The sequence below is a fragment of the Euwallacea similis genome, chromosome 3 (assembly GCF_039881205.1).
Source record: "Euwallacea similis isolate ESF13 chromosome 3, ESF131.1, whole genome shotgun sequence".
NCBI lineage: Eukaryota > Metazoa > Arthropoda > Insecta > Coleoptera > Curculionidae > Euwallacea > Euwallacea similis.
This window is the reverse complement of record NC_089611.1, coordinates 1116135-1141833: the sequence shown is the minus strand read 5'-3', so window position 1 is coordinate 1141833 and position 25699 is coordinate 1116135. Positions and strand designations below refer to the sequence as shown.

The 25699-nt window shown below is 35.3% G+C and overlaps 1 protein-coding gene across 2 annotated transcripts in view; it reads left to right on the top strand.

Annotated features, from left to right (window-relative positions):
- The first annotated feature begins 110 nt into the window (after window positions 1–110).
- Window positions 111–25699, top strand: part of Calx (sodium/calcium exchanger 3) — a 50551-nt gene continuing 24962 nt past the window's right edge. For both annotated transcript variants that reach the window (XM_066406161.1, XM_066406160.1), the window contains exon 1: window positions 111–1737. In XM_066406161.1, the coding sequence (XP_066262258.1) occupies window positions 173–1737 (1565 nt within the window). In that variant the 5' untranslated portion in view covers window positions 111–172. The remainder of the gene's footprint in view (window positions 1738–25699) is intronic.

The window sequence follows — 25699 nt, the reverse complement described above, 5'->3', positions numbered from 1 at the left end:
CCAGATACGCCTTATTACACAGAGTTGCGCGTCTCCTCATCAAAAGGGGGTTTGGTCGCTGCCTTCTCTGTTCGGAGCGTCGCGACGCCTCCATAGTTCCGTCGCGACGCCCGTCCGAAACCGTGTTATGCGGCGCCCTACTTTCCGATCGGTCCCCAACACGTCGTGAGCGATGTGGGACTCTCACAACGTATCGACGATCACCTGTACTGACGGGCTGGTCCTGCCCTGTTGGCAGCCCTTGGAAAATGTCCCCCTCGTCGATAAGATCGGTCGTGGTCTACTTTACTTCTTCTTCATGGCTTTTCTCTTCATCGGGGTCTCTATTGTTTCCGACCGGTTCATGGCTGCTATTGAAGTTATCACCTCTTTGGAGAGAGAGGTGTCTGTCCGGAAACCCAACGGGGAAAAGCAAATTGTCGTAGTCCGGGTGTGGAACGAAACCGTTGCTAACTTGACTCTTATGGCCTTGGGATCAAGCGCCCCGGAGATCCTTTTATCTGTAATAGAGATTTATGCCCGGGGGTTCACGGCCGGAGAATTAGGGCCCGGCACTATAGTTGGCTCTGCCGCCTATAATTTGTTTGTTATAATTGCCCTGTGTGTGTCTGTCATCCCCAATGGGGAAGTCAGGAAGATTAAGCATCTGGGGGTGTTCTTCGTCACAGCAACTTGGTCCATCTTTGCCTATGTATGGCTCTACATGATCCTCAGCGTGTTCTCGCCGGGAGTCGTCCAGGTATGGGAGGGTTTGGTGACATTTCTCTTCTTCCCCTGCACTGTTATAACCGCCTATGCTGCCGACAGAAACATACACAAGTACATAAAGAAGGAATATAGAATGAACAAGCGCGGGGTTATAGTGCAGGCCGAAGGCGCTGATAACTTGGAATTGGGCCATTCAGAGCTTCTAGTACTGGATGATGTCCATGAGGATATAAAACAAGAGTATATCACTACGCTTAAGGAGCTGAGGCATCAAAATCCTCACACTGACATTGATGTTCTGGAGAAGATGGCCCATGAGATGCTTCTGAACAAAGGTCCCAAGTCCCGGGCGTTTTACCGCATCCAGGCCACCAGGAAATTGATGGGCAGCGGTGATCTCATGAGGCGCATCTCTGAGAGGGCTCAAAGCGACTTGAGTGAAGTCAAGGCGGAGTTGCAGCGCGAAAGCGGCCTCAACGAGTTTACTCAAAGCGGCTCAAGAGTGTGCTTCGACCCCTCCAAATACACAGTTCTAGAAAGTTGCGGCCAGTTTGAGGTCCGGGTGGTGAGATCTGGAAACTTGGACGCTCCTTTATCGGTCGATTACACTACTGAAGATGGCACTGCTCAAGCTGGAAGCGATTACGTTAAAGCTAAAGGATCTCTGCAGTTTAATCCCGGAGAACAGGAGAAAAGCATCACCCTGGAAGTCATCGATGATGACGTGTTTGAGCCAGATGAACACTTTTACGTGAGGCTTTGCTCCACTCAGCCTGGAGGCAGCTTGGGGTTTCCCATACTGGCTACGGTGATTATCCTGGATGACGATCACGGGGGACTGTTCAAATTCGAGGCGCAGAACCACGAACTGGTGGAAAGTGTTGGAACTTACGAACTGAAAGTGGTCAGGTGTTCGGGGGCTCGAGGGAGGGTGATTCTGCCCTTTCATACTGAAGATGGGACTGCTAAAAACGGCAAGGAGTACGAGGCTCAGAGAGGGGAGCTCATTTTTGAAAACAACGAATCTGAGTGAGTATTTCCACTTTCACGCCGCTGTGTCGAATGTGAGAGCTTGATTAGGCTTGTGCATGCAATAAAGCTCTCGACAAACACGAAAGTGTTGCTAATTAAAAGCTTAATTATCACTTGCAGAGTAAGGGCTGAGATGCTTATCTGTGAAATTCAAAGGTGCGCTAAAAACTATTTATATTTCTAGTTCTAAGGACCTAAGGGTCGTTAGGCCATTATTTATTGTTCATGTTTATTTATTGTTAACTGTATTGAAAAGTTTCAAGGCTTTTCTGTTAATTATCAAGATTGTACTACAATGCATGCTCATGCTTTGTATTATAATTTATTTTTGACTTTTTAAAAATAAGTGTTTTTTCGACTAAATGACTTTCAACGCTGCTTTAATTAATAGTCCTAATTGCACCGTTTTTGTGGTCTAATTAGATGACGTGGTAGAAGCACACAGGAGGTATACCTAAATACAGCAATTTATTAAATTTTGTAAATGTCACAGTTATTTCTCCAGGAGGCAAGCCGATGTGAAAAAACCTTCATAAATCACGTCAAAACGACGCTCACAGGGGTCAGATCGAAAATTCCTGGCTGAATAAAATTTATTAAATAACGTTTTTTATCATGGAATTAAAACAATTATCAATATAAGAGCACGGGATAATCATTAGTTTATTAGACACGAAGTGACAACGTCGCGTTTAGCATTTGTTTTCAAAGACAACCGTCAGACATTATCAGAAATGCTCAGCCCCCCTGTTCATCACTGGATCTGGGTAAACACTGTTGTCAGATGCAGCATAAATTCTATAATGTGACGATAGGAATGATACACAACATTTAGGGATTAACGCTTTTTCCTTTGAAAGATAAAAAGCGATAATAGAGAAAACCTGAAAGTACGTACCTGGAAAGACCTGGATTCTGGAGGTGACGCTTCGACTTATACATCACATTTTATGTGTAAAATATGAGGAAATTCATTTAAATTAAAATTTTCAGTGCTGCAGTTAACGTATCAGCAGCTTCTTAATTAGAAAATGTGTTTACATTTTAAACCTGTTACGTAGGGTGTTCAATCAATATCTAAGGTCAATAGAAGCTCGTGAGTTGCGGAGCAAATTAATCGTTGCTGTTATCGTTGAAGTAAATCGAGGAGGCTCTAATAACATGTTTATTGTGAATCATGTTGAGGAGCGAATGGAATAAGTGAAATTATGAAAAGCACAACTTTGATGGGACCAAAACAGCGATTCCGATCATGTCCCTCTTTCACAATTCGACTGACTCCAGCGGAATAAAAATTTAGTGCAGAAGAAGAGAAAATCCATCTTGTGGGCGTAAAGTTTTTTAGAAGCAATCAACATGAATTATCCTGAACTAATACGTTTTTAACGACTTTACATGGGGTGGTTTACTGCAATCGGAACTCTCTCCTGAGTAATTAATAAATCTTGTCTGATTACTCGTGGACATTTAATTAGAAATGATATTAGTCACTTGTGAGACTTCAGTAATAGATGTTAAATATTCCGCAGATTAGAAATCGATCACTATTAACTCAAGTACGCTAAATTAGCCCGGAATCCCTCAATTATTGAGGTGACATAAAAGCTGAAGCTGCACAGAAATGCACAATATTCCCTTGATGAATGTTCCTTGATGCATGTCCAGCTCCTATAAAACCGATTAATTTGTCGGCTTTGGGGTTGACGACCGACGATCTATTTGCAGGAAATATTCAAATCCCACTATAACAAACCTACAATGCCTAGATACCATTAAATTTATGTACAGAGAGTTCATTTAAATTTCATATTCAGTCAGTAGTCAAGTTTGTTGAAGAAAAGAACGTATGTCGGTAAAAGTAAATAAAGCAACACGAACGTCACTCGGCTCCTTTATCAAAAATGAATTTTAACGTCATTTTGCGGCATATGATCAAGCTAAGACCTACTTTTTATTTTCTCTTTCTCTTGTGTAAAATCTCACAGTTGGCTAGATATGAAATTTAAATGATCTCCTAGCACAAAGGAAAGCAAAGCATCCAGCAATTTCTGGTCCGGGTTGTTGAAAATAACCCTGTTTAATGAAGTCTTCGTTATTCGCAAAAGTTCTAAAACTATCTCATGCGGTTCAGTGCAAATTGTTTCAACATTCATTATAAATAATGGAGATCGAAAATAACGAAAGTTCGAAATTGAGTTAACAATGTTGTCACGTGCTCATGATTTTGCTGTCCCCGTGCGAGTTCTAATCAAGATAAACAGCCGTTATAAAACAACAAATTGGAAAAGGATAATACGCAGAGAGAACTCATCATTACTGATTAGAGAGCCGAAATATTTAACTTCGTGCTGGGGAATTTTGTCATTACCTGGCAACGGGGATGTTACGTAATACCTTATTATCATGCCTCTATCATCTTCTTCTGCATATAGCGAACCGCGAATAATATTCCTTAATAAAACTCGTCTCGTTCTTTCATCCTTTTCATCCCTTGTAATCCAATTTTTCTCTTTCGCATTGCCAAGAACAAAATTTCCATATGAAAAAAAATTAAATCTCGGTTTTGACAATTTCCCGATGTTGGTGCCTGAGATATTGCCGTTAAAATCAGCCCTCGTTGACAATTTAGCCCGAAAACCAACCAGCCAGAAAATGAGCTTGAATTTTAAAAATAAGCCCCCAAAAAGTCCCTAAATTCTGTGAAATTTAAACCTTTGAAAACGGCAACGTCGCGGTTAGGATTTGCTTTGAAGGCAATAAAATTTAAACGGAAATGTATTGAGAAAATAAGGTTGAAAATGTAGAAAATTCGGCAGTTTTGAAAATCTGGAAACGGCAACGTGGCACATAGCATTTGTTTCTTGAAATCGAGATCAAGTTTAGACAGGATGCTTCGAATAAATGTCAATGCAATCTAGTGTCAGCAGTATTTCTGTCGGCAGTCTTGTTTACCTCGGGCAGAGTCAGAAATCTGGAATTGGCAACGTTTGCAGGTAATCTTAAGACATGATTCTTTGCGACGTGATCATCATTATTATTATTATTGTTGTTTCCATTTTATACCCACTGTAGGAAAAATACTATGAGGTTGAAGTACTCATTTTTATGAAGCTGGAATATATCATTAACTAATCAAGATGAAACTTGTATTTGGCAATTGCATCGGTTTCCGTATGCAGGTTGAATTTGTAACGTTGCAGTTTCACGTCAGACGTCGTCACAATGTGACATTTTTTCCCTATTAGTGTTTTGATAAGAGTTTCACTATAATTCCAGACTTAAACGGCAACCACGCGTGTCTTGTTTGTTTTTAAGACGATCGTCGTCGACTTTGACAGGAACGCGTTGAAGTTTCGAAGGACAGTGGTGCCGGATCGACTATAAAGATATGAAGATGGGGATTTTTTCGGATACCTTCAATTTCCCCTAATTAGAAATTCTTAAGTTATTTCACCATATGTCTGACTTCCGTTTCCCTGGAAGTTTGCTGAGACAACGGTCGATTTCTTGCCGTTTCACATGATCTAATATCACGTTTATAGTATACTCGGGTGGGATTAAATCATTCATAAAAGCCCCATAAACAACAAAAAATATCGACTGTCATGGTCGTTTTATCCACCTAATGACCATCCAATCGTGCATTGAATGAATAGAGGTCATCGATCAGCGATTAAATAACTCATGTCGCCTTCAATCAGTTCAGGGCTGCCGTCCAAACAAGTGGTTGAAAAACCTCAAACAAAGGGCAATTAACGTTATCATCATCAATATGTGGTCATAATAACATTAATTATAACGGCAGGAATTTTAGACCGTCACGGTCACTACAAGTGTGATGGAAATTCACCCCCTTCGGGAGTCGATTTAGTCTTAAACTTATTTGTATAAGCTAATAAATTCATTGCTAGTTCAGATTCACCTTCCAGGGCAAATGTAGGTCGGCCATACAATAAAATATGCTTTATTACATTTGCATGTGGAAATATATTGAAATTTACTGAGTAATTAAATACAATTCGTCATGAAGGACAAATAGAACAAAGACGAAGCCGTATTGGCTTTATACAAGCAAAAACATGCTTTAATAATGTTTTCGAAGTAAAGCTCTGGCATATTACAGGGTGACACAGAAGTTCCCGCACTTTTGTTCTGAGAAGTTTTTAGCGTGGATATTGTCAAGTCTTATTGAGTTATACATGTAATTTTAGTCTATGAAGTGTTCTAGTTATGTCTTTTTTCAGTCATTCTAGCGTCATGCCTCACGAAAATTAACATATCACTGTGGTCGAACTACGCAAGAAGGAAATGAAGACAGTCAACATTGTTCGCACGATTTTTCTCTAAGAAATGAGCGATCTACCAGGTGATAAAACGGTACAAAAAGACGGGACGGTTGTCCAACTATCGCTACGAAGGGTACCACCGAATGCCAAATCCCGAACGTTCAATGCCCAAACTGGCAAAGGAGGTCTTGGAGAGAAAGCGTCCGCTACATTGTCAAAAATAAGCTGAAACTGCGGAATTATAAAATCGTCCGCGTCTATTTCCTTAAGGAAACAATGAAGACGAAGCGACTGGCAAATTCTCGACGAAGTGCCGAAAAGTGATTAAATATGTGTAAATGTTCGAGGTAATTTGGATCGAAAATCCAGCTCTTAATATGTTGAAAACATTATTATTATTACTATTAATTATTATTAGTACTCTTATTATTTTTATTAATATTCTTCTTCTCCTTATTAATATTACGCTGCTACTTTCACCAAAACTCTGACTCTTTCCATATTTGAACGTACAAAATACCTAATTATATATGGACATGTTGCAATATGCATCATATCTGCAAACCCTCCAATGTTGCACAAAATTTCTTTATTTTGGACTGAGGCACAAATGCCATTAACTTTTGATAAATTCATTGGACGGCAGGTGTTTTATGCTACCTCTAACAGAATTTATAGGTCATATGAGGGCTGTTCGCTGGTAGAGACATTTAACAGTATAGATCAGAGGGCCAAGCTTGATATAAGGCATCAGGAGGATATTTAGTGGTGCGTATTTGCGAATTAAACAAACATCCTTTGAACATGCCACAGATGTCGGGAAAATGGAGTGAAAATACTTTCTTTTTACCACACGGAAAATGAAAATACAATGTGAATTGAATCCTCTGAACTGAGATATGTTTGCACCTAAACCAATTCCTTGTACAGCCGTACTTTTTCGTCACGATTTTTATGCTTACTAAACAGAGAAATTTCCTCGACAGATTATATAACTCTTATACAACCAATTTAACCATGAATTTGTAACTAATGGAAAAGGGAAGATCCATTAACCTGTCACCACAAAAACTGTTAAGTCTTCAGAATAAACTTTCTACTAATCAAGTAGAAACCTCAAATAGTGTTTTGGTTTGCTGGAGAATAGACCGTTGGTGGAATTTGCTTTCCGGATTCCGTCTGTTTGATAAATTGCCCAGAGGTTTTTGTCATGAAATTGAAGCTTATTTGTCTTAACTGCTACATCATAGCTGAATTGGCCCGCACTAACCTGAACTAACCTGAACTAACAATTTGTGTTAAGCAAACATGTCTCTGACCCTAAGAAGTTTTGTAATTTTGTTCCCCCTGTAAAACTACCACATGGTAAGCTAAGTAAAAAAATAATCATCGGTATGAATATTGAGGCAAAATACCTACCTAATTACAGAGGCTTCACCTAATCAATAAGGCTTTCTTATTGGCATGCAAGCCGTAGTTTCGTTAAGCCCGGCATAGCCTATAGGGGAAAGGGGAATATCAAACTGCCTGGAAATACATATAATTGTATTTGAATTGCAAATGGCCGTGGAAGTAAATAAACAAACAAAAAATAGTTAAAAGACTTGTTAAAATGGTATTTTCGTGAAAATGTATCATGCGGATGAAAAATTATTCAAAGAGAAAAAATTCTATTTGCACTATGCACTTTTCAGTGCGGCAAAATGAATATTACCTACACGTTTTTGGGTCTTTAAAAAGCCGCAAAACCATTTGGGCACAAGAAACTGATACAAAGATAACAAAGAAAATTCATTTTTAAAATGATAAAAGAGTGAGAATAGTTATTTATGTGAAAAGCACGAAATGTAAGGTTTTTGGAGATAAATTAGTTTGTGGTTGAGTCTGCTTGCGAGCGAACCCCTTAATGGGTGAATCGAATAAAACCCTACATTACGGCGAAATTATGTACAGCGTTTTATGGACGATTCCATGCTAATTTCCTAACAATTTAACTTTTATTAATTTAACTTTTAACTCAAACAGCAATCTCCTAAATACTTTAATCACCTGTTAAAAGAAATTTATGTCAATTAGGCAATATTTAGTCGGTGTAAGTTCTAGAACAACCACATTTTTGAATGTTATGAATCAGTCAATGTCCTTAAAACAGTATCCTAGATCTATTTATAATACATTTAACATAAAAGAAGACTAAATTCCAAATTATTTAGACTGATAAAAAATTTAGTGGAAGTAGCCCCTGAGATAACGAAAACATTGTGTGCAAGTAGAGGAGGAAATATTGTTAATAACACCGATTAAGGAAACAATGCACGAGGGAGTGAGAGAAATGAAATACTCTTGGAAAGGGGCAAATTTGTAATTTAAAAAAAAAGAGCAAATAATTCTAGCCTAGTTAGGAGAGGGAATATATAGGAGAGAGAGGAAAAGTGATAAAGATATGATAGTTGATAATGGGTAAGAATGCGACGTGATTAAAAAATAAATAGGCACTTTTTAGAATAGTAAAAACGGGAAAAATTGAGAGAAGTAGCAGAGCTAGTAAGATTGAGAGGCACAAATATACCTTCGCGAAAGAGTAAAAATGTAATAAGGGGGGTATATAATAAGGTAATAATAAGTAAATAATAAGGGAGTAAATAAACAAATTACAGAATGGAAATTTGCAGGCAATTTGAACTATTCAACTAAACGAATAAAATATAAATAAGAACAAAAAAGAAACCTATTCAACAGCGAAATTGCAAAAGAAGAGGATATGATCGAAGCAGCGAAAGCTGGTTTAGATACGAAAAAATGTAATAAAATGATACCGAAAATAAAAATTTTTTTTGGTTAAATATTCTGATCTGAGCCCTGCCACCATCGAGACGACAATCCAATTGAGTTTTTTTTAGGTTTAAAAGAGGCAAAAACTGTTATATTTGCGCTCTAAAACGCGACATATTGAGAATGCTTTACTTTATAGGGTGGGAGTTCTATCTCGTAAACTTGTTCCTTTATGACCGTCGGCAAATGCAACATAAAACCTTGTTTCACGTTACAACTCCCTTCTTGTTCGGAAAAGGCCATATTTCAGCGTGAAAGTGCCTAAACACCCATTCCCATCTCTCATAATATTTTCAATTCTCATTGCTAATTTAAAAGGAATTATGAAGCATATTTCCATGGATAAGCAAAATCCGCCCTCCAAAGGGAAATACATACATCAGGATTCTTTATTATGCTTCAATCCTTATGCTTTACTCTCAAATCTTTTAAGCCACAATGCGCAGAACAACCTATACAAATATTAAAGTTATATCTTCTGTAAATCTCTGCTATTGTTATTTAAATTGTCATATTTATCCCACCGGAAAAAGAAGCGTATGAGCCCGGATTGGAGTCACGTGAAAATGCGGAGAAACGGGGCTTTTTTAATGCTGTTTTTCTCTTTTTTCGAGACGAAAACACCGGTGAGTGGCAACTGTGCGGTTTAATGGAAACAAGACCTTTGTATTTTTGATGATGTCATCACATGGAAAATTGAATTGACTTTGTGGCTATAAAGGAATACAAAACTAGATGGAAATAGTGTGGCGAATTGCTCCGTAAAATTCCCAATTGTGTCGCTAAGCCCTTAGACTATCTGAAAGAGTTGGTAGAACGTATACACGCTTAGGAAATTTTTCTAGGCCACTTGTTATGGAAGGAAGCTCCTTTACGACGCCACATTTTTCCGAAGCAATGATATCTTGCCAGCTTAGCATCGGAAAAGCCCCGAGATTGTACAAGATCTGAACGACTAGGGGATTGTAAGTATAAACCCCTAAAAGAAAAAACCTTCCTCGGACTTTTATTTGTTTACTGGAAAAAGGGGCTCCTTAAAAACAATTCATAAGTCGAGCAGTTTTCATCTCACGTATCTGTTCGCGAAGGTCTAAGGGTGCTTAAGCCAATTTCGATTGATTTTTGCCAATCCCCGCCACTGAGTGGAATTGGAATCCCTGGGAATTTCTTTAAAGTTTGATATTTTCATAACAAAGGGTTTAAAACTTCATCCAAGTAACATCCTGCTTTTAAACAAATTTAATATAATTCCTTGGAAGATGCTACGCCTTTTGCATTAGACAATTTAAAATTTCCAATATTCCTCATCGCTGTCTGTAATTTATACGTCAATTTCCAGACATCAGGACCAAACTGCTGATAAAATCCTAATCGGAACTAGAAGGGTTTAAAAAGGGATTCAAAACCCCAGGGGAAATTACCTGAGTAGCACTATATTTTAAACAAATTTTATGCTACGTCATTGACTTTAGAAAATTTGACACTTTCAGTATTCTTTATCATAGTTCGTACTTTATATTCAAGTCTCCAGACATCAGGGCAATCGTAACAAGAAGAGTTTAAAACGGGCTTAAAACCCCAGGAGAATCTACTCAGGTAACACTATATTTTTATACATATTTGATATAATTCCTTGGGAGAAGCTACGCCACTGTAGATATGGTATGACTCTTAATATTCTCCTTCAAACACAAATTTGAAAACGAGTTTCCAGGTCAGGGTCGTACTGAGTCGTATTCCTTGCAAAGGGATTAACACCTGAAAAATTGCCCCAGATTCTACTTATGAAAATTTTTACAGTTTCTTTGAAGAGACTTTTCGACAGAAGTTAAATGTGCTCATTTCTTTGAAATGTAAAATTTCCCAGAAACTATGATTGTAACAAATAGCGCTTAAAAGGGCTTAAAGACTTTAGGGAAAACTCACCCAATTAATTTCAATTTTTAAACAATTTTAATACAGTTCATTCGAATCAGCTACGCCGCTGATTTTCGATAATCTAACACTCTAAATATTCTTCTTCAATTTCCGGAATTTACGAACATATTTTCAATGATCAGGAAATACTGATTTTGCCACGAAGAGAGGCCAAACCATTCAGCAATCTTTCCAAGGCAGACTGCCCTTTTACTAAAGTTCAAATCCCTGACAATTTGCTCTAAATTTGAAATTGTAACAAAATTATAGTTGTAACAAGCAGGGTTTAGTATGGGCTTACAAATTCAAAGTAAATCATCCAAATAACCGAAACTAACCCGAACTAACTTGTAGTGTTTAGGACTATTTCACATAAGGAGACATCAATTCGGATGAGGTGTATGGACTAATCGGGTCAATACTGTAGAAGCGTCAAGAGTAAGAATCATTTTATGTCCATCGGGAGATTCACCGCATGTAAATAGTTCTTGGTGTTCTATTCACAAAATTAATAATTAATTAGCTGCGCCCCTTTTAACCCTCTTTCTTTTGTGATGCTATATGGTCATACGAGACCCTATTGTTTTGGGCTTTTCAATCCTTTTTTAGTTTTTGGAGGATTAATGATCCCTTTGGATGAATTCTCACAATTTGTTTGTTTATTGTCATCAAATATGAGACAATGGTCGAGTTTTGTTTCAGAGTTGTACAGGTTAATGCGTATAACGAGTTCGAAAAACTCGGAAATTTGGATTTTTCTTTGTGGTTGCCATGTAGATGTCTTAAAATTAAAATGTGTCACGCATTTTGTTTTTCAATTATAATTGAAGGATAGTTTTAATTTTTTATTTTCAGTAATTTTGTCCCTGCCGCTTTCCTTTAAAGAAATTCTACAAATTTGGACCAACCACCGACGCATCTATGGCGAAAAAATCAAACAAAGTGCGATTTTTTCTATATATTTACTATTGACGTCATTTCAATTTTCTTACTGCATCACCTTTAAATTTTCATGAGTATTTATTTTACCTTTTTAAGTGAGAAAACATTTAGAGGTCCGTGTCTGCCTGATGCTGATACGTCTATTGGCCATTTTCATATTATTGGGTGCGCTTTTCTTTACATTCCATCTAAATTTCATTTTAGCAATTTTCCTACTTTTACGGCTTAAAACTTTTAAATTAGTTCTTGTCGACTTCCTATAAAATTCGTTAGAACTGTTCTTAGCTCATATCTTCCGATTAGCTGCCCACAATTTTTCCACGTTTCTAATTTGACTTTTTAAAGCATACTTTATACATCGGAAAAAGGAGTTTTTATTATATTTTCTCGTAAATTTCACTGCCGCATTTTCCCTATTTTTAGTGTAAATTTTCAAATCTATTCACAAAAAAAATCAGATGTTCTGAAGCTCATTTCTGGCTCTCGGTTGATACGTCTGTGGCGTATGCTTTGTCTAAGGCACAGAGTTGTTTTTTCTACATTTTGTAAATTTCATTGAAGTAACTTCCAGTTAGCAACCTTCGAATTTTCGAGATCCTTCATGTTGAGACTCTTGGAAGGAGATCCAGAAATCTGTAGCTCTTGATCCAAGCCTTATACCGGATGTTCAGGCGAACCCTGAACAGGAGATTAACACGGGAAATCGGTTTTTATTTTCTTGCGCCTGTGTGGATATCCAATTGAAACATTTTTACATGAAGGTCATAGTACTCAAGACTGACCATTATTCCGCAATTTTTTCAATCTTCTCTTTTGGCTCAAAATGCCTCCAAATTAAAAAAATTTAAATGTCCCGCGTAACCGTTCGATTGGCCACGATTGGTCAGAGTCAAAGTCAGAATTAAACAAACACAAAGTTGCCAACAACATAAGAGTAAAAACCCCATGTCAAATGAATTTTCTCTTTTTGTTAATTTCTCAGCAATGTTTAACTTATTTATGAGTTAATTCAGTGAAAAATCGATGGATAGCTTAAAGATAATTATGTGATCTGCTTTAATGCCCCCAGAGTAAGTAAACAAGTTTCTTATTAATCTATGATGATAAAACAAAGACATAACTTATATATTTTATCTTACCCTCTAGAGAGAATCAAAATTAAAATTAATTAAAACCGCTTTGAGCCAAAATGGCTGTGATTGGAAAAATTACGGAATGATGGCCGGCCTTGGATACTATGACCTCCATGTAAAAGTTTTTCAATTGGATAATCCGTGCAGGCGCAAAAAAATAAAAACTGATTTCCCATGTTAATCTCCTGTGTCCAGAGTTCACCTGGACACCCGGCATATTTGTGGCGTATTTTTTTATCAGCCCGAGTGTACCTTTCTCTAGATTTAGTTAAAATTTCAATTTTGCGATCTTAAAAATGCCAGGAGAATGTGTGTTGATTTAACGACCGGTGAAGAGATACTTGGAAGTTTTTAACTCCTGATCCACGACTGATATGGTTGCGGCTTATTTTTTATCAGACATCTATATGTGGCTTCTTTGAAATATAGTGATTTTTTTATATTATAATCTTGAGATTTTCCAGGGGGACGTGCGGAGGTCTATCTCTTCCGATCCAAGGCTGATATGGCTATGACGTATTTGTTAAGAGGCAGAGCATAATTAAAATGATGTATTTGTGGCGTAATTTTTTTAATTTTTTTTGTCTAACAAAATGTTATTTTTCTCTACTGAAAACTGAAAATGTCATTTAACCGAATAATTCTCTTTTGTACTCAATTTTCAAGTTCGCACGTGGATTTTTCCAAAAGAGTCCTAGAGGGACATTCAGGGATTCGTGACTTTTAATTACAGTTCCTACGTTTATAGCCTTTTTTTTATAAGGCAGAGCGTAGTTTGCTTCGAATTTAGTTGAGGTTTCACTTAGGTCAACTCTTCGAATTTTAATTTTGGTTGTGCATCGTTTCACCTAATTATGAAATAGTCTTAACCCTACCTGACCACTAAATTACATCGTTTTTGCTTAGGTGAGATTTAATCTTTAAAAAACTAAAGTTTAATTCAAATTTTTGTATCAACTTTCCTCGATGCATTCAAATATGGAAATAAGGCCTCGGTGAGCATAACCTAACTGAACTTTTCTCATTCGAAGAAAATTAGATTTCCTATGAAATTGCCATGGTCTAAGCACTAATATTTAGGAAAGAGTTGAAATGGTCGAGAAATTACATTCTTTTATGCAAACTTTCATAAAGATTATGCAATTATTTCCGAGAAAGATTTCTTTAGCGGAAGTTTACAAAAATAGCAAAGAAAAGGGATATTACAAGCGAATAAGAGAGATAATGCTCCATTTCCAACTTCCAAGAGCAAATATAATAACAACAGAACTTTATGTCATATTTGATAGCAGCCATAAAGCATGTATAGATACCACGTAAGAATGTCCCTTTAAGGGCCTTTTAAAACCTAAAAATGTTACGTCCAAAGTTACAAAACTTTATGGGAAAATCTCATTACATACAAAGTTGGTTGATATATGTAAAAAGTTTGGGGAAAATTTCTGTGCAGCAAACAAAAACTTTCAAGAAAGTTATTAATCTCAACTCAGCATTATTTAGCCGTTAAAAAGAGCCCTTTTGAATAATTAATGCAAAGGTTGAGGATACTGATAATCCCCATTTTGAAATTTCTTAATAGATTCTTAAGCGTGTTAAATTTACTATTTAGTTATTCAGATTTCTTTAGTTTTAATATGGATAATAAAGGCGTAAAGCAATTAAAAAGTGCAATTAACTTCACGAAGAGCGGGAAATAACATTAAAAAAGAGTAATTAATGCCTAGAAAAAAGATCTGCCAGTAAAGTAACTAAGCGGAGAAATGCAGTTAAAAATACTGAAAGTATTAAGAAAATAAACAAACATACATATAAAACAATAACAGAGGATTATGAGAAATTGCACAAAAAAGAGTATTTACAAATTACTGACAGCTTTTTAGGTCATCTCCACAATGCTGTTATGGTGAGGAAAAAACTCATATTTGGATACCCTATATAAAATCAGTAGCGTTGCTAGGAAGTTTTCAAAACTAATCAATTTTTTTAGAATTGTAAAATTTATTTTGGAATTAAATATAGGATATTTTAACGTTGCTGATGGCTTGTTTTTAAATCCATCCTGACACGCCATTATGTCGAGGAACGAAGCTATATTTGCATTCTCCCGGTTGAGTCATTATCGTAAAGTTTTCAATAATGCCATATTTTAAAAATTCCAATGTTCATTTTGATATCTAAAATATATCTCAGTTTTATTGAGGGTTTGTTTCTAAATCTACCCTCAATCTGCCACGGTATTGACGTTAAACTATATTTGAACGTCATATACAAACCAGTAGCATCGCTTGAAATTTTTCAAAAATGCAATTTTTTTGCAAATAGCTTAGGTAATATTAAAATCAACAACAGACGAAATATTGTAATTTTTCCGACATTTTGATTTTAAATCTCCCCTGGTATTTTGATTTCATGCATGAAGTCATTAACGTAGCTTGAGAGTTCTCGGTAATGTAATTTTTTGAAAATTCCTCTATATATTATATTATATTATATTATGAGATTTCAAATCTATCTGAATTTTGCTGGGGGTTTGTCTCTAAATTTATCTCGAATATTCTAACGTGGCTAGAAAACTAATTATCGAACACCCTGCGCAATATCATTTTATTATTAGCGAGACTAAAGAGTTTTTAATAACAGAACTCTTTGAATATTGTTCAAACTACTTTTGAAATAGTCGAAATTATTTTAAGGCGTTATTCCAATTTAGTTCAGAGATTGCTTTTGAGTGCCATCAAAACGCCACTGTGTTGGGTGGGAAAATCACATTTTAACAGTTTCTATTAAATCATTGGCGTGGCCAGATAGTTTTCAATATTAATAGATTTTTTTTGTTGAAAGTATGTTTTAAAACGCTGATTCTGCATTGAGATTAAAAAAAATCGCACTTCTATGAGGGTTTGTCAGTCTATTGGCTTCCAATCTCCAAAACTCTGTCTTGAGTATAAGACTCCTATTGAAACATCCTGAATTAGATTGTTATCGTGGTTAAAGAGTTTTGAATATTAAAAGTTTTTATTAGAAGTTTCGAAAATATTTTAGTTTGTTTTTAAGTATGTTTTCAATACTCCGCCGTATTGGTCACTTCAAAGGGCATTCGGGTTACTCAAGTTGCGGTCAGGTTACTAGAGAAACTTGGAGTGGCCAAGATTACTGCAAATACCAAAAATATTTAAATTTATTACAGTTAATTCTAATAAGACTGTAGTTTCATTCTTATAGAGACGCAGATTCTGCCTTATCAGCAACAGAATAAATTTACCCCTTTAACCTGTCCAATAAATATCTTCTCTTGATAAAGCCACAGATTAAATCAAGATTATTAAGTGCATCCATTTCGAAGTTAACGTCTGTGTTAAATCCTACTTCCAATTTTCACTTAGCTGCTGGCTTTTGATTACATAAAAGGATTAAGATCTATATTTTTAAATTGGGTTTTTGTTCTGGGACTCTAACAGGGTCGTTACCAAACGAGCTTAATTCCTCCTTTTTCCATTGCCCAGGCTCAAATAAGAAATCGGGAATGGGTTATTATAATACTGATGGTTTTCGTGGTTAATTCCGTATTCATAAAGCCAACTAATAGAGATTTATGGGCGCAGGCCGACAGGACAGCAAAATTGGATTTAGAAAGTCATTAATTTGATACTCGTAAGTGACTGCCTGCCAAAAGTAATTTACCTTAAGCGGATGGGTGCCGCAACATTATTTTATGCATTTGTTGCAAAACTCCCGCCCCAGATCAGTCTATAATTAAAACAGCGCTTCTTACATTCCCAACTTTGCTATTAAATTTCGAGTCCAATTATATCTAGTAAGTAATTTTAATTAAGAAAAGACACCTCATTAACTAAGCAACTGAAATTTAAGCTTCTGAGAATTTTCTTTTTGGCAGCGCTCCTCAGGAATCCAAGTTTTAATAATTATGACTAAGAAGTCCTGCGTCTCAATATTGGAATTGACAAAGAGGTTCTAATTCTCTTTAGGACCTTAAGTGAACACTAATAGCTTTTCCATGATTTTCATAGGACGGATGGTTCCGCTTATTTAATACTATGGATATTTAAATACTAGGGGCATTAATAAGTGATGAAAATTAAACTTTCACGGTTGAATTCCTAAACGAATTGGTTTAATTGTCTGTCAAATCAATGGTGAGTTCGACTTGGAATGCTCCTGATTGCACCTCGTTCGTGCATGGATTGGATACAATTTAATCATAGGATTGAGGAATTCCAATTCAGCGACTGCTAGAGTAGTTTACGTGGAAAACGTTCTAAGCCACGTGAGAATTAAAGGGAATTGTTCTACAAAGCACATGTGGATGAAATTGTTTGAATGCGGGTTTAAGTTTAAGTGATTGATTAGGGCAAATAAAATTGGAGAGAGAAGGTAACGAACAAAAAGAAGGTGTTCGACGATCCTTTTCGTTTCAAAATCGAGTTCTGTAGATTTAAACTCGCTGAAAATGGTTAATCAGCCAATGATCAGTGGTTCATCGTTTCCATATGAGGTAACTATGAAAGAATGGATTTTTTATAAAATAAGTATGTGATAATGAATCTCAATGAATACTCACTGTGTGATTGAAATATTAAAAGTTTCCGGAGCTCAGATACACTGAAAACTGATGCTCAGATACGTTAGCCAACCGTCAATAATTTTGCTTATGGCAAAACGCCCCTAGTTTTTGGGACTAACCCGTTTACCAAATTAAAAGTAAAAGAAATTATTTCGCACATCGCCCAAAAAGCACGTTTTTAAATACTTTATGAAAAAATAATTTTTATCGTGTTTTGTGATGACCCAATATGGTACGTATGCCTCTGATTCTCGGTATTTTTTCATCCAATCTGAGCAAAAATTAAATTAAAATTTTGTGTATATTATTATTTTAAATACTAGACATCCAGCCAGGAGGTAAATTTGTTTTAGGACAGTAACAAAGATCTGTTATTGCAAATTCCTCAAACAATTATAAAAATCATGATATACTACACTGTTAACACTCTGAGAAACATAACTGTGATAAATGACTTTAAGCCTCTTTATGTAAAGTGTTAAAAACCAATGGTGAAACTTGTAGATTCAAAATTCAATGGAAAATAGGGCAATTTCAGGGCTGAGGTGATATTTTACTTAACAACATCTGATCCCTGCCTTTTCCCTCGAGACATCCTTCTAAATTGCTCAATTTGCTTTAGGTATTACCCAGCCATAATTTGTCAGCTCATACCGCCGAATACTTCGAAGCCGACCATTACCAAAATGCACTTTAGACATCGGTCCATTTGAGTAGCAGTAAATATTGTATGTTTCAATTTTTGATTACTCTCATCAAAAATATTTATATTCCGGAAGAAATTTACTTGCTAGTTCGGTTAGAGGAACGTTAAAACAGCCCCGCATTCAATTTTTCATTTAATGGAAATTTGCAAGTTATCTACGTTTGCATGCGCCCTTATCTGCAATGAAGAGGATAAGATTTGACAAATTTCAGGAACACTTCCAACTTCTTCCTCAGATGGACTACCAAGTAGGTAACCTTTGGGCATAACTCTGAGCCAAATAAATTGGCCATATTTTATATGGCAAATCGCACATATACTTGAGGCCAAATGAATATTTCACATTTGGGCTGCACGTAGTGAAATTTTAAAGTGCATTGAAAATGGATGTTACGAATCGTGATCTAAATTTAGGGCTGAAAAGGCCCTGAAAGGTCTGAGCTGTATTTCATCTTGGCAGGAACAGTTTAAGGATTGATATGTGAGGTACAGGTGGGACGTGATCGTTGTATGAGATAGCTTGTTTTGCCCTGATATTGAAGGCGATAAAACAGTGTCCAATGTAAGGGATAGTGGGAATCTCGGCAATGGCAGGAGAGATTTGGCTAATTGGAAAAGAGTTGTTCAATTTCTAGAAATATGGGATGCAATTTCTTTAAGTTGCTTTTACAAACGTGAATATTTAAATCATTATTATCAAATTGCATCTATCTTTGTTTCGCCTTTGAACATCCATTTTCAATGTCATTTTTTTTTAATTCAAATTTTTAATAATTATTCTGAATTTAATGGAGTATCACAAGCTATGGTTGAATTACGATTTGTATTCTTTGTCGAAAGAATAGTTGATATATACCTGCATTACAAATCATTTAATTTTAATAACATAATTTTATGCAAATGATTACCTATTTATAATTGAACCTAATTAACTAAATTATCTAAATACACACACATATCACAAAATGAAATTGAATAACGGACCAGGCAATTAACTATCTATTAGGTGAAAATTTAGGGCCATACTGAGGAATTTCTCTTCGGGGCTAAAATAAATCAAAAAATTTTCCAAATTTTGGAAATCAATGATTAGCCACTGATTATAAGTGGCATATCTCAGTTTTTCTTGGTATCAAAAGAAGGTTTAAACAAAAAAAAAAGTTTACTTCATGGGAAGCCTAAACAAATTAATCAAGAAAATTCTAAATTTTGAGCATACGGTTTCTCTTAAAAATTGAATTATCTCAATAGTTGTGTACAGAAATTTTTTATAAAGGTTTTTCAAAATATGATCTAAAATGGATACATTCAGGCTTATATTATGAACCTGCACTTGGAATCTTAAAAATAAAGTATATTTTCTACATTTTAAAGACTGAGATGCACCACTGATATAAACACAGTAATTTTTGTAACGATTTTTTCTGGGATTAAAAGATTGCTTATATAAAAAAATGATTTTGCTACTGCGGAAGAAGCTTTTTAAAATTTTGAGTATATTCAACTCCTAAATTCTACACCAAAAAAATTGGTAAAGCGTTTCCTGGGTTGCAGAAAATGTTTAGGTGAAAAAATCAGGTTTGGACTGAAGAACTTTATGTTTAGTTAAAAAAAAACAAGAAGTTTACGAAGTTTTAGGCCAAAAACTGAAATACGCCACTGACTTCTCCACAAATGATTGAAAGCTCTCAAATACCATGCCAAAATCCATCAAAATGTTTGCTAAATTAAAAAATCTCCGAATTACACAATTGATTTTTCAATAGAGGCCTTTACTGAAGTTTGAAAACACTTTAATATAAGAGTAATATCGAAATTGGGAAAAATAAGATCTTGCGGAGAACTTTCTCTATGTTTATATACAATTCAGTACCTCTTAAACCAGAATGTTCAAATGATTTTTGAGAGACTTGTATGTAATCCAAGAAAGTAATATTAATTTAGAGCATTTCAGTAAAAGTTCTTCTTTTCATTAAATATGTGCCTCACTGTTTTGTCAAGAATAATTCACTTTATCGTTGTTTGTTTATTTGTTGCGAGTTAAAACTATTTTTTTATAAAAGAGTAAAAACATAATTCAACAATAACTTGTAATACACGATGACACGTTTTTGAATAAAAATAGCTTCTAAAATTCCCTATAAAAAATCAGTATTAAAAAAGAAGTGCACGATGATGCCATGATTATTGATTACATCGTTTTAGGCTAATCTAAAGGTGGTACGGTAAAATTTTACGAGGTTTTCTGTATTTGGAATATCTACATAAAAATATAATGCAGCAAGAAATTCTGATGGAATAAAAACTTCCTCGAGTAGCTTAAGATAACCTGAATAAAAAATAACATTTATTATTAACCTGAAACGGACTTTCAGCCGTTTTTCCTCAAATTCAATGAGAAAAAACTAAACAACCTAGGGGTTAATTTTCCATTTTTAACCTCTAGAGCTTTTTTGCATAATTCCTAAGCTGTTCGACCCAATTCAAAAAGGCTTTAAGCGGATTTCACCCTCTTTTATAAGCCTTAGGAATTATTTAAATGGAAAACTGTTGCCATTAAACCGGCAATTAAGGTGGAATCATGAGGCTATTACAATTAAGGATTTCGCACAGTGAAATAAAATATACAATGAGGAAAAACTTTAAATGTCTTTTTTGTTTTAGAGTTGCAAAACAGTTTTTTTGATGTTAAATAAACCGGTAAAAGTAAGCAATAAATCCCTGATAAATGACAATTTGCAATGAGATTCTCCCAAGTTGCGTGAGGGCGGCTGAAATAGAACCGATCCTGATAAATTTATGGGCCTTTAGTACCGCGAATCTCATGAAATGTCATTTCCGATATTTCCAATGGATGTGGAGCCCATGAAGGTCACAGGTCCATGATTATGTATTCGATTTCAGCAACTATAAAGATCAACTATAAAGATAATAAAGATTTCCTTGTGGATGCCTCTTTATGTCAATAAATGCCAGGCTCTATATTGAAAATGACTGAAAGGATCTAATTTTCATTGAAAGCCTTCGAGTGAATACTAATAGCCGTTTCGTGATTTTAATAAAGTAATGCCCTCGATTTTCATTACCAGAAAATTTATCTTTTTGATGCCAGGAGATGCTCCAGCCATTTGTTCTATTGAAAAGGGATTTGGCTTAGACCTTTTGACTAGGGCTCCAAATACCACGCCCAAATCTGTAGCACTCAATTTAATCCGGAACAGGCAAAAAATTCGAATTAAGCCATTTTAGCTGAAGAAATAACTCGAGTTCTTGTCCAATGTCGTATTCTGGATTACTTCTGGAAACGAGCAAATTTCGGTCCGTTATATTAAACCTTAGAGCGCGAGGCGATGGCAATCGAAAGGGTTGGAACGGGACTATTTGCCATGGAAGCTCATAAAATGGAGTTTTCGATATTTAACCTCAGTTGATTTGATTGTGGCCAGTTTAAAGGCTTACCTAAAGCAATATTTTCTAACATCGAAAATCTCACTGAGCTTCATCCATCTGGAATTATTTCAAAATGCCTTTTCTTCAGACCCAAAAACCGTCCTCATGAAAATGTCCATATCCGATATATGTGGACAATAATACAGTCAGTTTGCAGGGATTATTTGAAACAGAAATGGTCCTTTCACACGTAAATCCGTTGTGATTTAGAATTAGCATAAATGAATTTGAAATATTCGTGACTGGTGCTATGGTACGTTAAAAGGGTATAATCAGCAAACTAACATAAAGTTATGAGAATAAATTTTAATGTCATACATAAATTTTTGAATCTCTTTAATTATTGAATTTCTTTAAGAAGCACGTTAAAAATGGCAGCTTCAAAGACCTCGTAGAAAATTTTTTCCTGCAGATTTTAACGACGGTTTTTAAAATGTTGCAATGTGTCATATACAGATTATAGATTATTATTATATATTAGTATAGATTCTAATGAGTTGCACATACTCCAAATTTCAACTTAATATCTCCAAAACTGTAGGAGCTAAGAAGACGAAAAAACATCAACTTTAATATTTCAAGCCTTTGAGAAATAGGAATCCAATTTGCTACTTTCAATTTGTTTTATGCTCGAAGAAACTGTGAGAAGCGGATGGCCTCTTTGGGACACTCTGTATTTCATAGGCATGATTATAAAGGCTGCTGTTGCTGCCACTTATATATCTAAATCTATCTGAGTTCCGAATATTTCGAACTGATTCCAGTTCAAATTCGGTGATATACAAAGCAGTTGATAATTCAAAAATATTTAGGAATAAGTCCGGGGTACATTGCGTTAGTACGTTACTTCTTTTATACAGGAGGAATCTTAAGTAGAGGGTTTTCTTTTAACACATTTTAAAAAATTAATCAAAAACATTATATAACGTTTTTTTTTTAAATTTGAAAAACAATCGAAATATGCGCATATGAAAAAAGTTTAAAAAAGTAGGGACTTTTTAAATAACATTTTTTCTAACAGATGGATAGGTCGCAATAGATCAAAAACATTGCCTGCGCGATCATCAGACTTAAGTTCATGTGATTTCTATCTGTGGAGTTATATGAAAAGTATGATGCTTACGACTGAAATTAATACCGTGGTAGATTTCCATGAACGTTAAGACTCACCATGTATTTAATAAAAATACCTTTTCAGGATTTGTAAGTACCTAGGTGATCCAGATTGACTAAAAGAGACATCTCTAGCACATTTGAGATTCATTAATTGATTGCATATTGGGAAATTCCCGGCGGGATTCCAGGGATTAATCTTAATAGATCTTTTTCTATTTTTTCTAAATCTGAACTACCCAGAAAGAATTTTGATATTTATGAGTAGGTATTTTGAAATGACCAGAGCTAACTCCTTCATGTCGAAGACTCCTAAACTTCATAGACATTGCATGAAAATTGTATGAGGGAGAATTACATACACGAAAAGGAACATTCTAATTTAGAAAGTTCTTAAGGAAAGTCTTAGATAGGCTTTGAAAATTCAAAGCAAATTTGGTGTCATTAAGCTCATAGGACATCATGTCATGATTCTTACGATTCAATAAGTTTTTGCCAATTTTTTAGCTGTCAGTTACTGTAATCTCAAATTCCCGATAAGAAACCCGATTATTGTTTAGCCATTAGCCAAGAACATAAAGACATTGTTCCAAATTCCATTATATTCGCCACGGTTCGTTGGATCGAATGGCGCCGCCACAAGCAAATACTTAATTTCGATCATCGATCGCATTCAGAACAAACAGAATCTATTTGTATGAGTAATTAATTTTCTTAGGTATGTATAAATTGGCGGAAACGGGAACGTGCTGGCAACAAAACATCGAATTTTCATTGTTTCCTAAAACCAACAGATATCGCCCCGAATAAATTTCTGCTTTGAAAGCAAATACTGGACCTTTACAGACTAATAAATGGAGTTTTTTGTGCGAAAGTTGAAATTCTGTATGTTGTTTCTATCCTGACAGTGTGAGATAATGTAATGGACTCGAAAACAACGACAATGGACAACTAGATATATTTTGTATCAACATATGCACTAAGAGTTTTTACGTGGGCGACATCTTTGGAGACCCCCCATGATTATTTTTTCGTAAGCAACATCATCTGTGGATGGATTACCCAATAACATATTTTGTATCTAACTAATTTCTATAACGCACTCCCGTAGCGTTCCCATACAAGATAGATCGTACAAAACGGATTTAATTAGAATATCCAATGTTAGTCCATTTTAAAGGACATTTTTGGTTAACAAGAAAATTTTAACTTATAAACAACCTTTATTGCACTCGCGGGCGAAATCTTGTTAAATCTTTAAGGTCGAAAATTAGTTGCGAGCAAGCCTGGGGAAAAGGATTGGTTAATGAAACCTGACAGTGGCAGAATGAGTTCGCTACCGAAAGGGTGTATGTAGGTTATTGCCTGATAAAGGCTAGCAGGGGTTAAAGTTTTGTTCAGTGTCGGATTGGTATATGGTTCATGTTGATATAGTGTTCTTGGAAGTTTGCCTAGATTTAATGATCCAAATTAGTTTCATAACTGATTAGCCAATACAGTCAATGAAGGATGCACATATTTTCCGCAAGAATGCTGATATTCAATGAAAAACGTCTTAAAACAAAGGCACTGTTATAGTCACTGTTATATTAGTTACGAAATGAAAAATCAAATTATTTCAAATCTGGAGAACGTGGCGGCTAAACTAGCGTTTTTAAAAATTTAGACTCGTTAAAAATTGCTTAGATTTCTACCACATTAATTTCCGCTCAAAACCTGAATATTAAATCCGGCAGTCCGGTTTTTCACAAACCAAGATAGGTTTTTCGGGTTTCAGAATTCGGGCTTTACATTGTCTCCTTATCAACACTCACTGGCGTACAAAGGATTCCTATAATTAAATGATAATTCCTAGGACTTTCATTGTCTTCATTGAATTTCTCCACAACGTTTCGAGCAGTGATATCCTTGCTCGTTATCAAGCGAAACTCAGTTCAAACTTATCACATACTCGGGAAATAAAAATCCGATCATACGATTGGATCGTTACTTTCGTGATATACACGAAGTCATTGAGTGTAAGCTGAGTAGAGGATTTCTAGCATTTTAGAATATATCTTGAAATGAACAAGGAAACTTTAGATATAAGGTTTCACTTATATTCTAACAAAAGAGGGCCAAAAGTTTGGTGCGATTTTGAAATTTTGAATAAGTTTTAGAAAGTCGTTTACAAGATTTTTGGTCGACAGAAATTAATGAAAAAGGGTTCATTTTCGGGACTTTTTAATGTTTTTGTGATTGCCATTACTTTTGGAGATGAGTGGAAATCTGGACAAATCAGCTACTGGGGAGGGTATATTTTTAAGTAAATTCCAATTAACAAATCAAATAAAAATAAATCTTTATTAAATAAAAGTAAAAATTCTCTGTGAATCAACCGAAACACCTTTTAGTCCGTTCATTTCTTCAGCAGTAGTACGAATTTCTAGAGATGTTTTGAAGTTTCGATCTCCTTATGGCCTAATACAGTGCTCTAATTACTAAATATGGATAATACTGTGGTAAGCTGATTATTCCGTTGTATTACCTAATGTCACGAGCTTCATTTGAGCGAGGATTCAAATTAATGCCAAGTCACAAGTTTGAAACCAGAGGGAAGTAATTATACTTAATTGTATGGAACGAACTGAGACGATTACATATCTGATTGGACGCAATATTCACGCTCAAAGCCAATCAAAATCAAAGCTCTGGCAACTTTACCTAAAAGATAACTTCCACGAAAACCAAAAATTTTTAAAAACAACTGGCCAATGATATGCCTTTCTTTAATTGTTTCTATGGAAATCAATTTCCCTTTTTTTGGCATTTAATACCTTAAGCCCTGATGCAAAAGCGAGACTGGTATTTTGCACGATGTGCGAGCATAATAATGTGTTAAGTATGTTCTAAAGGAGTTGTGGAGGTTCAAACCCAATTTAGAACTATTTATGTTACAAATGCGGCCTCAAATAGATTGATGAGGAAACTTATTAGCTTTGTCGGGCCTGCCAAAAAA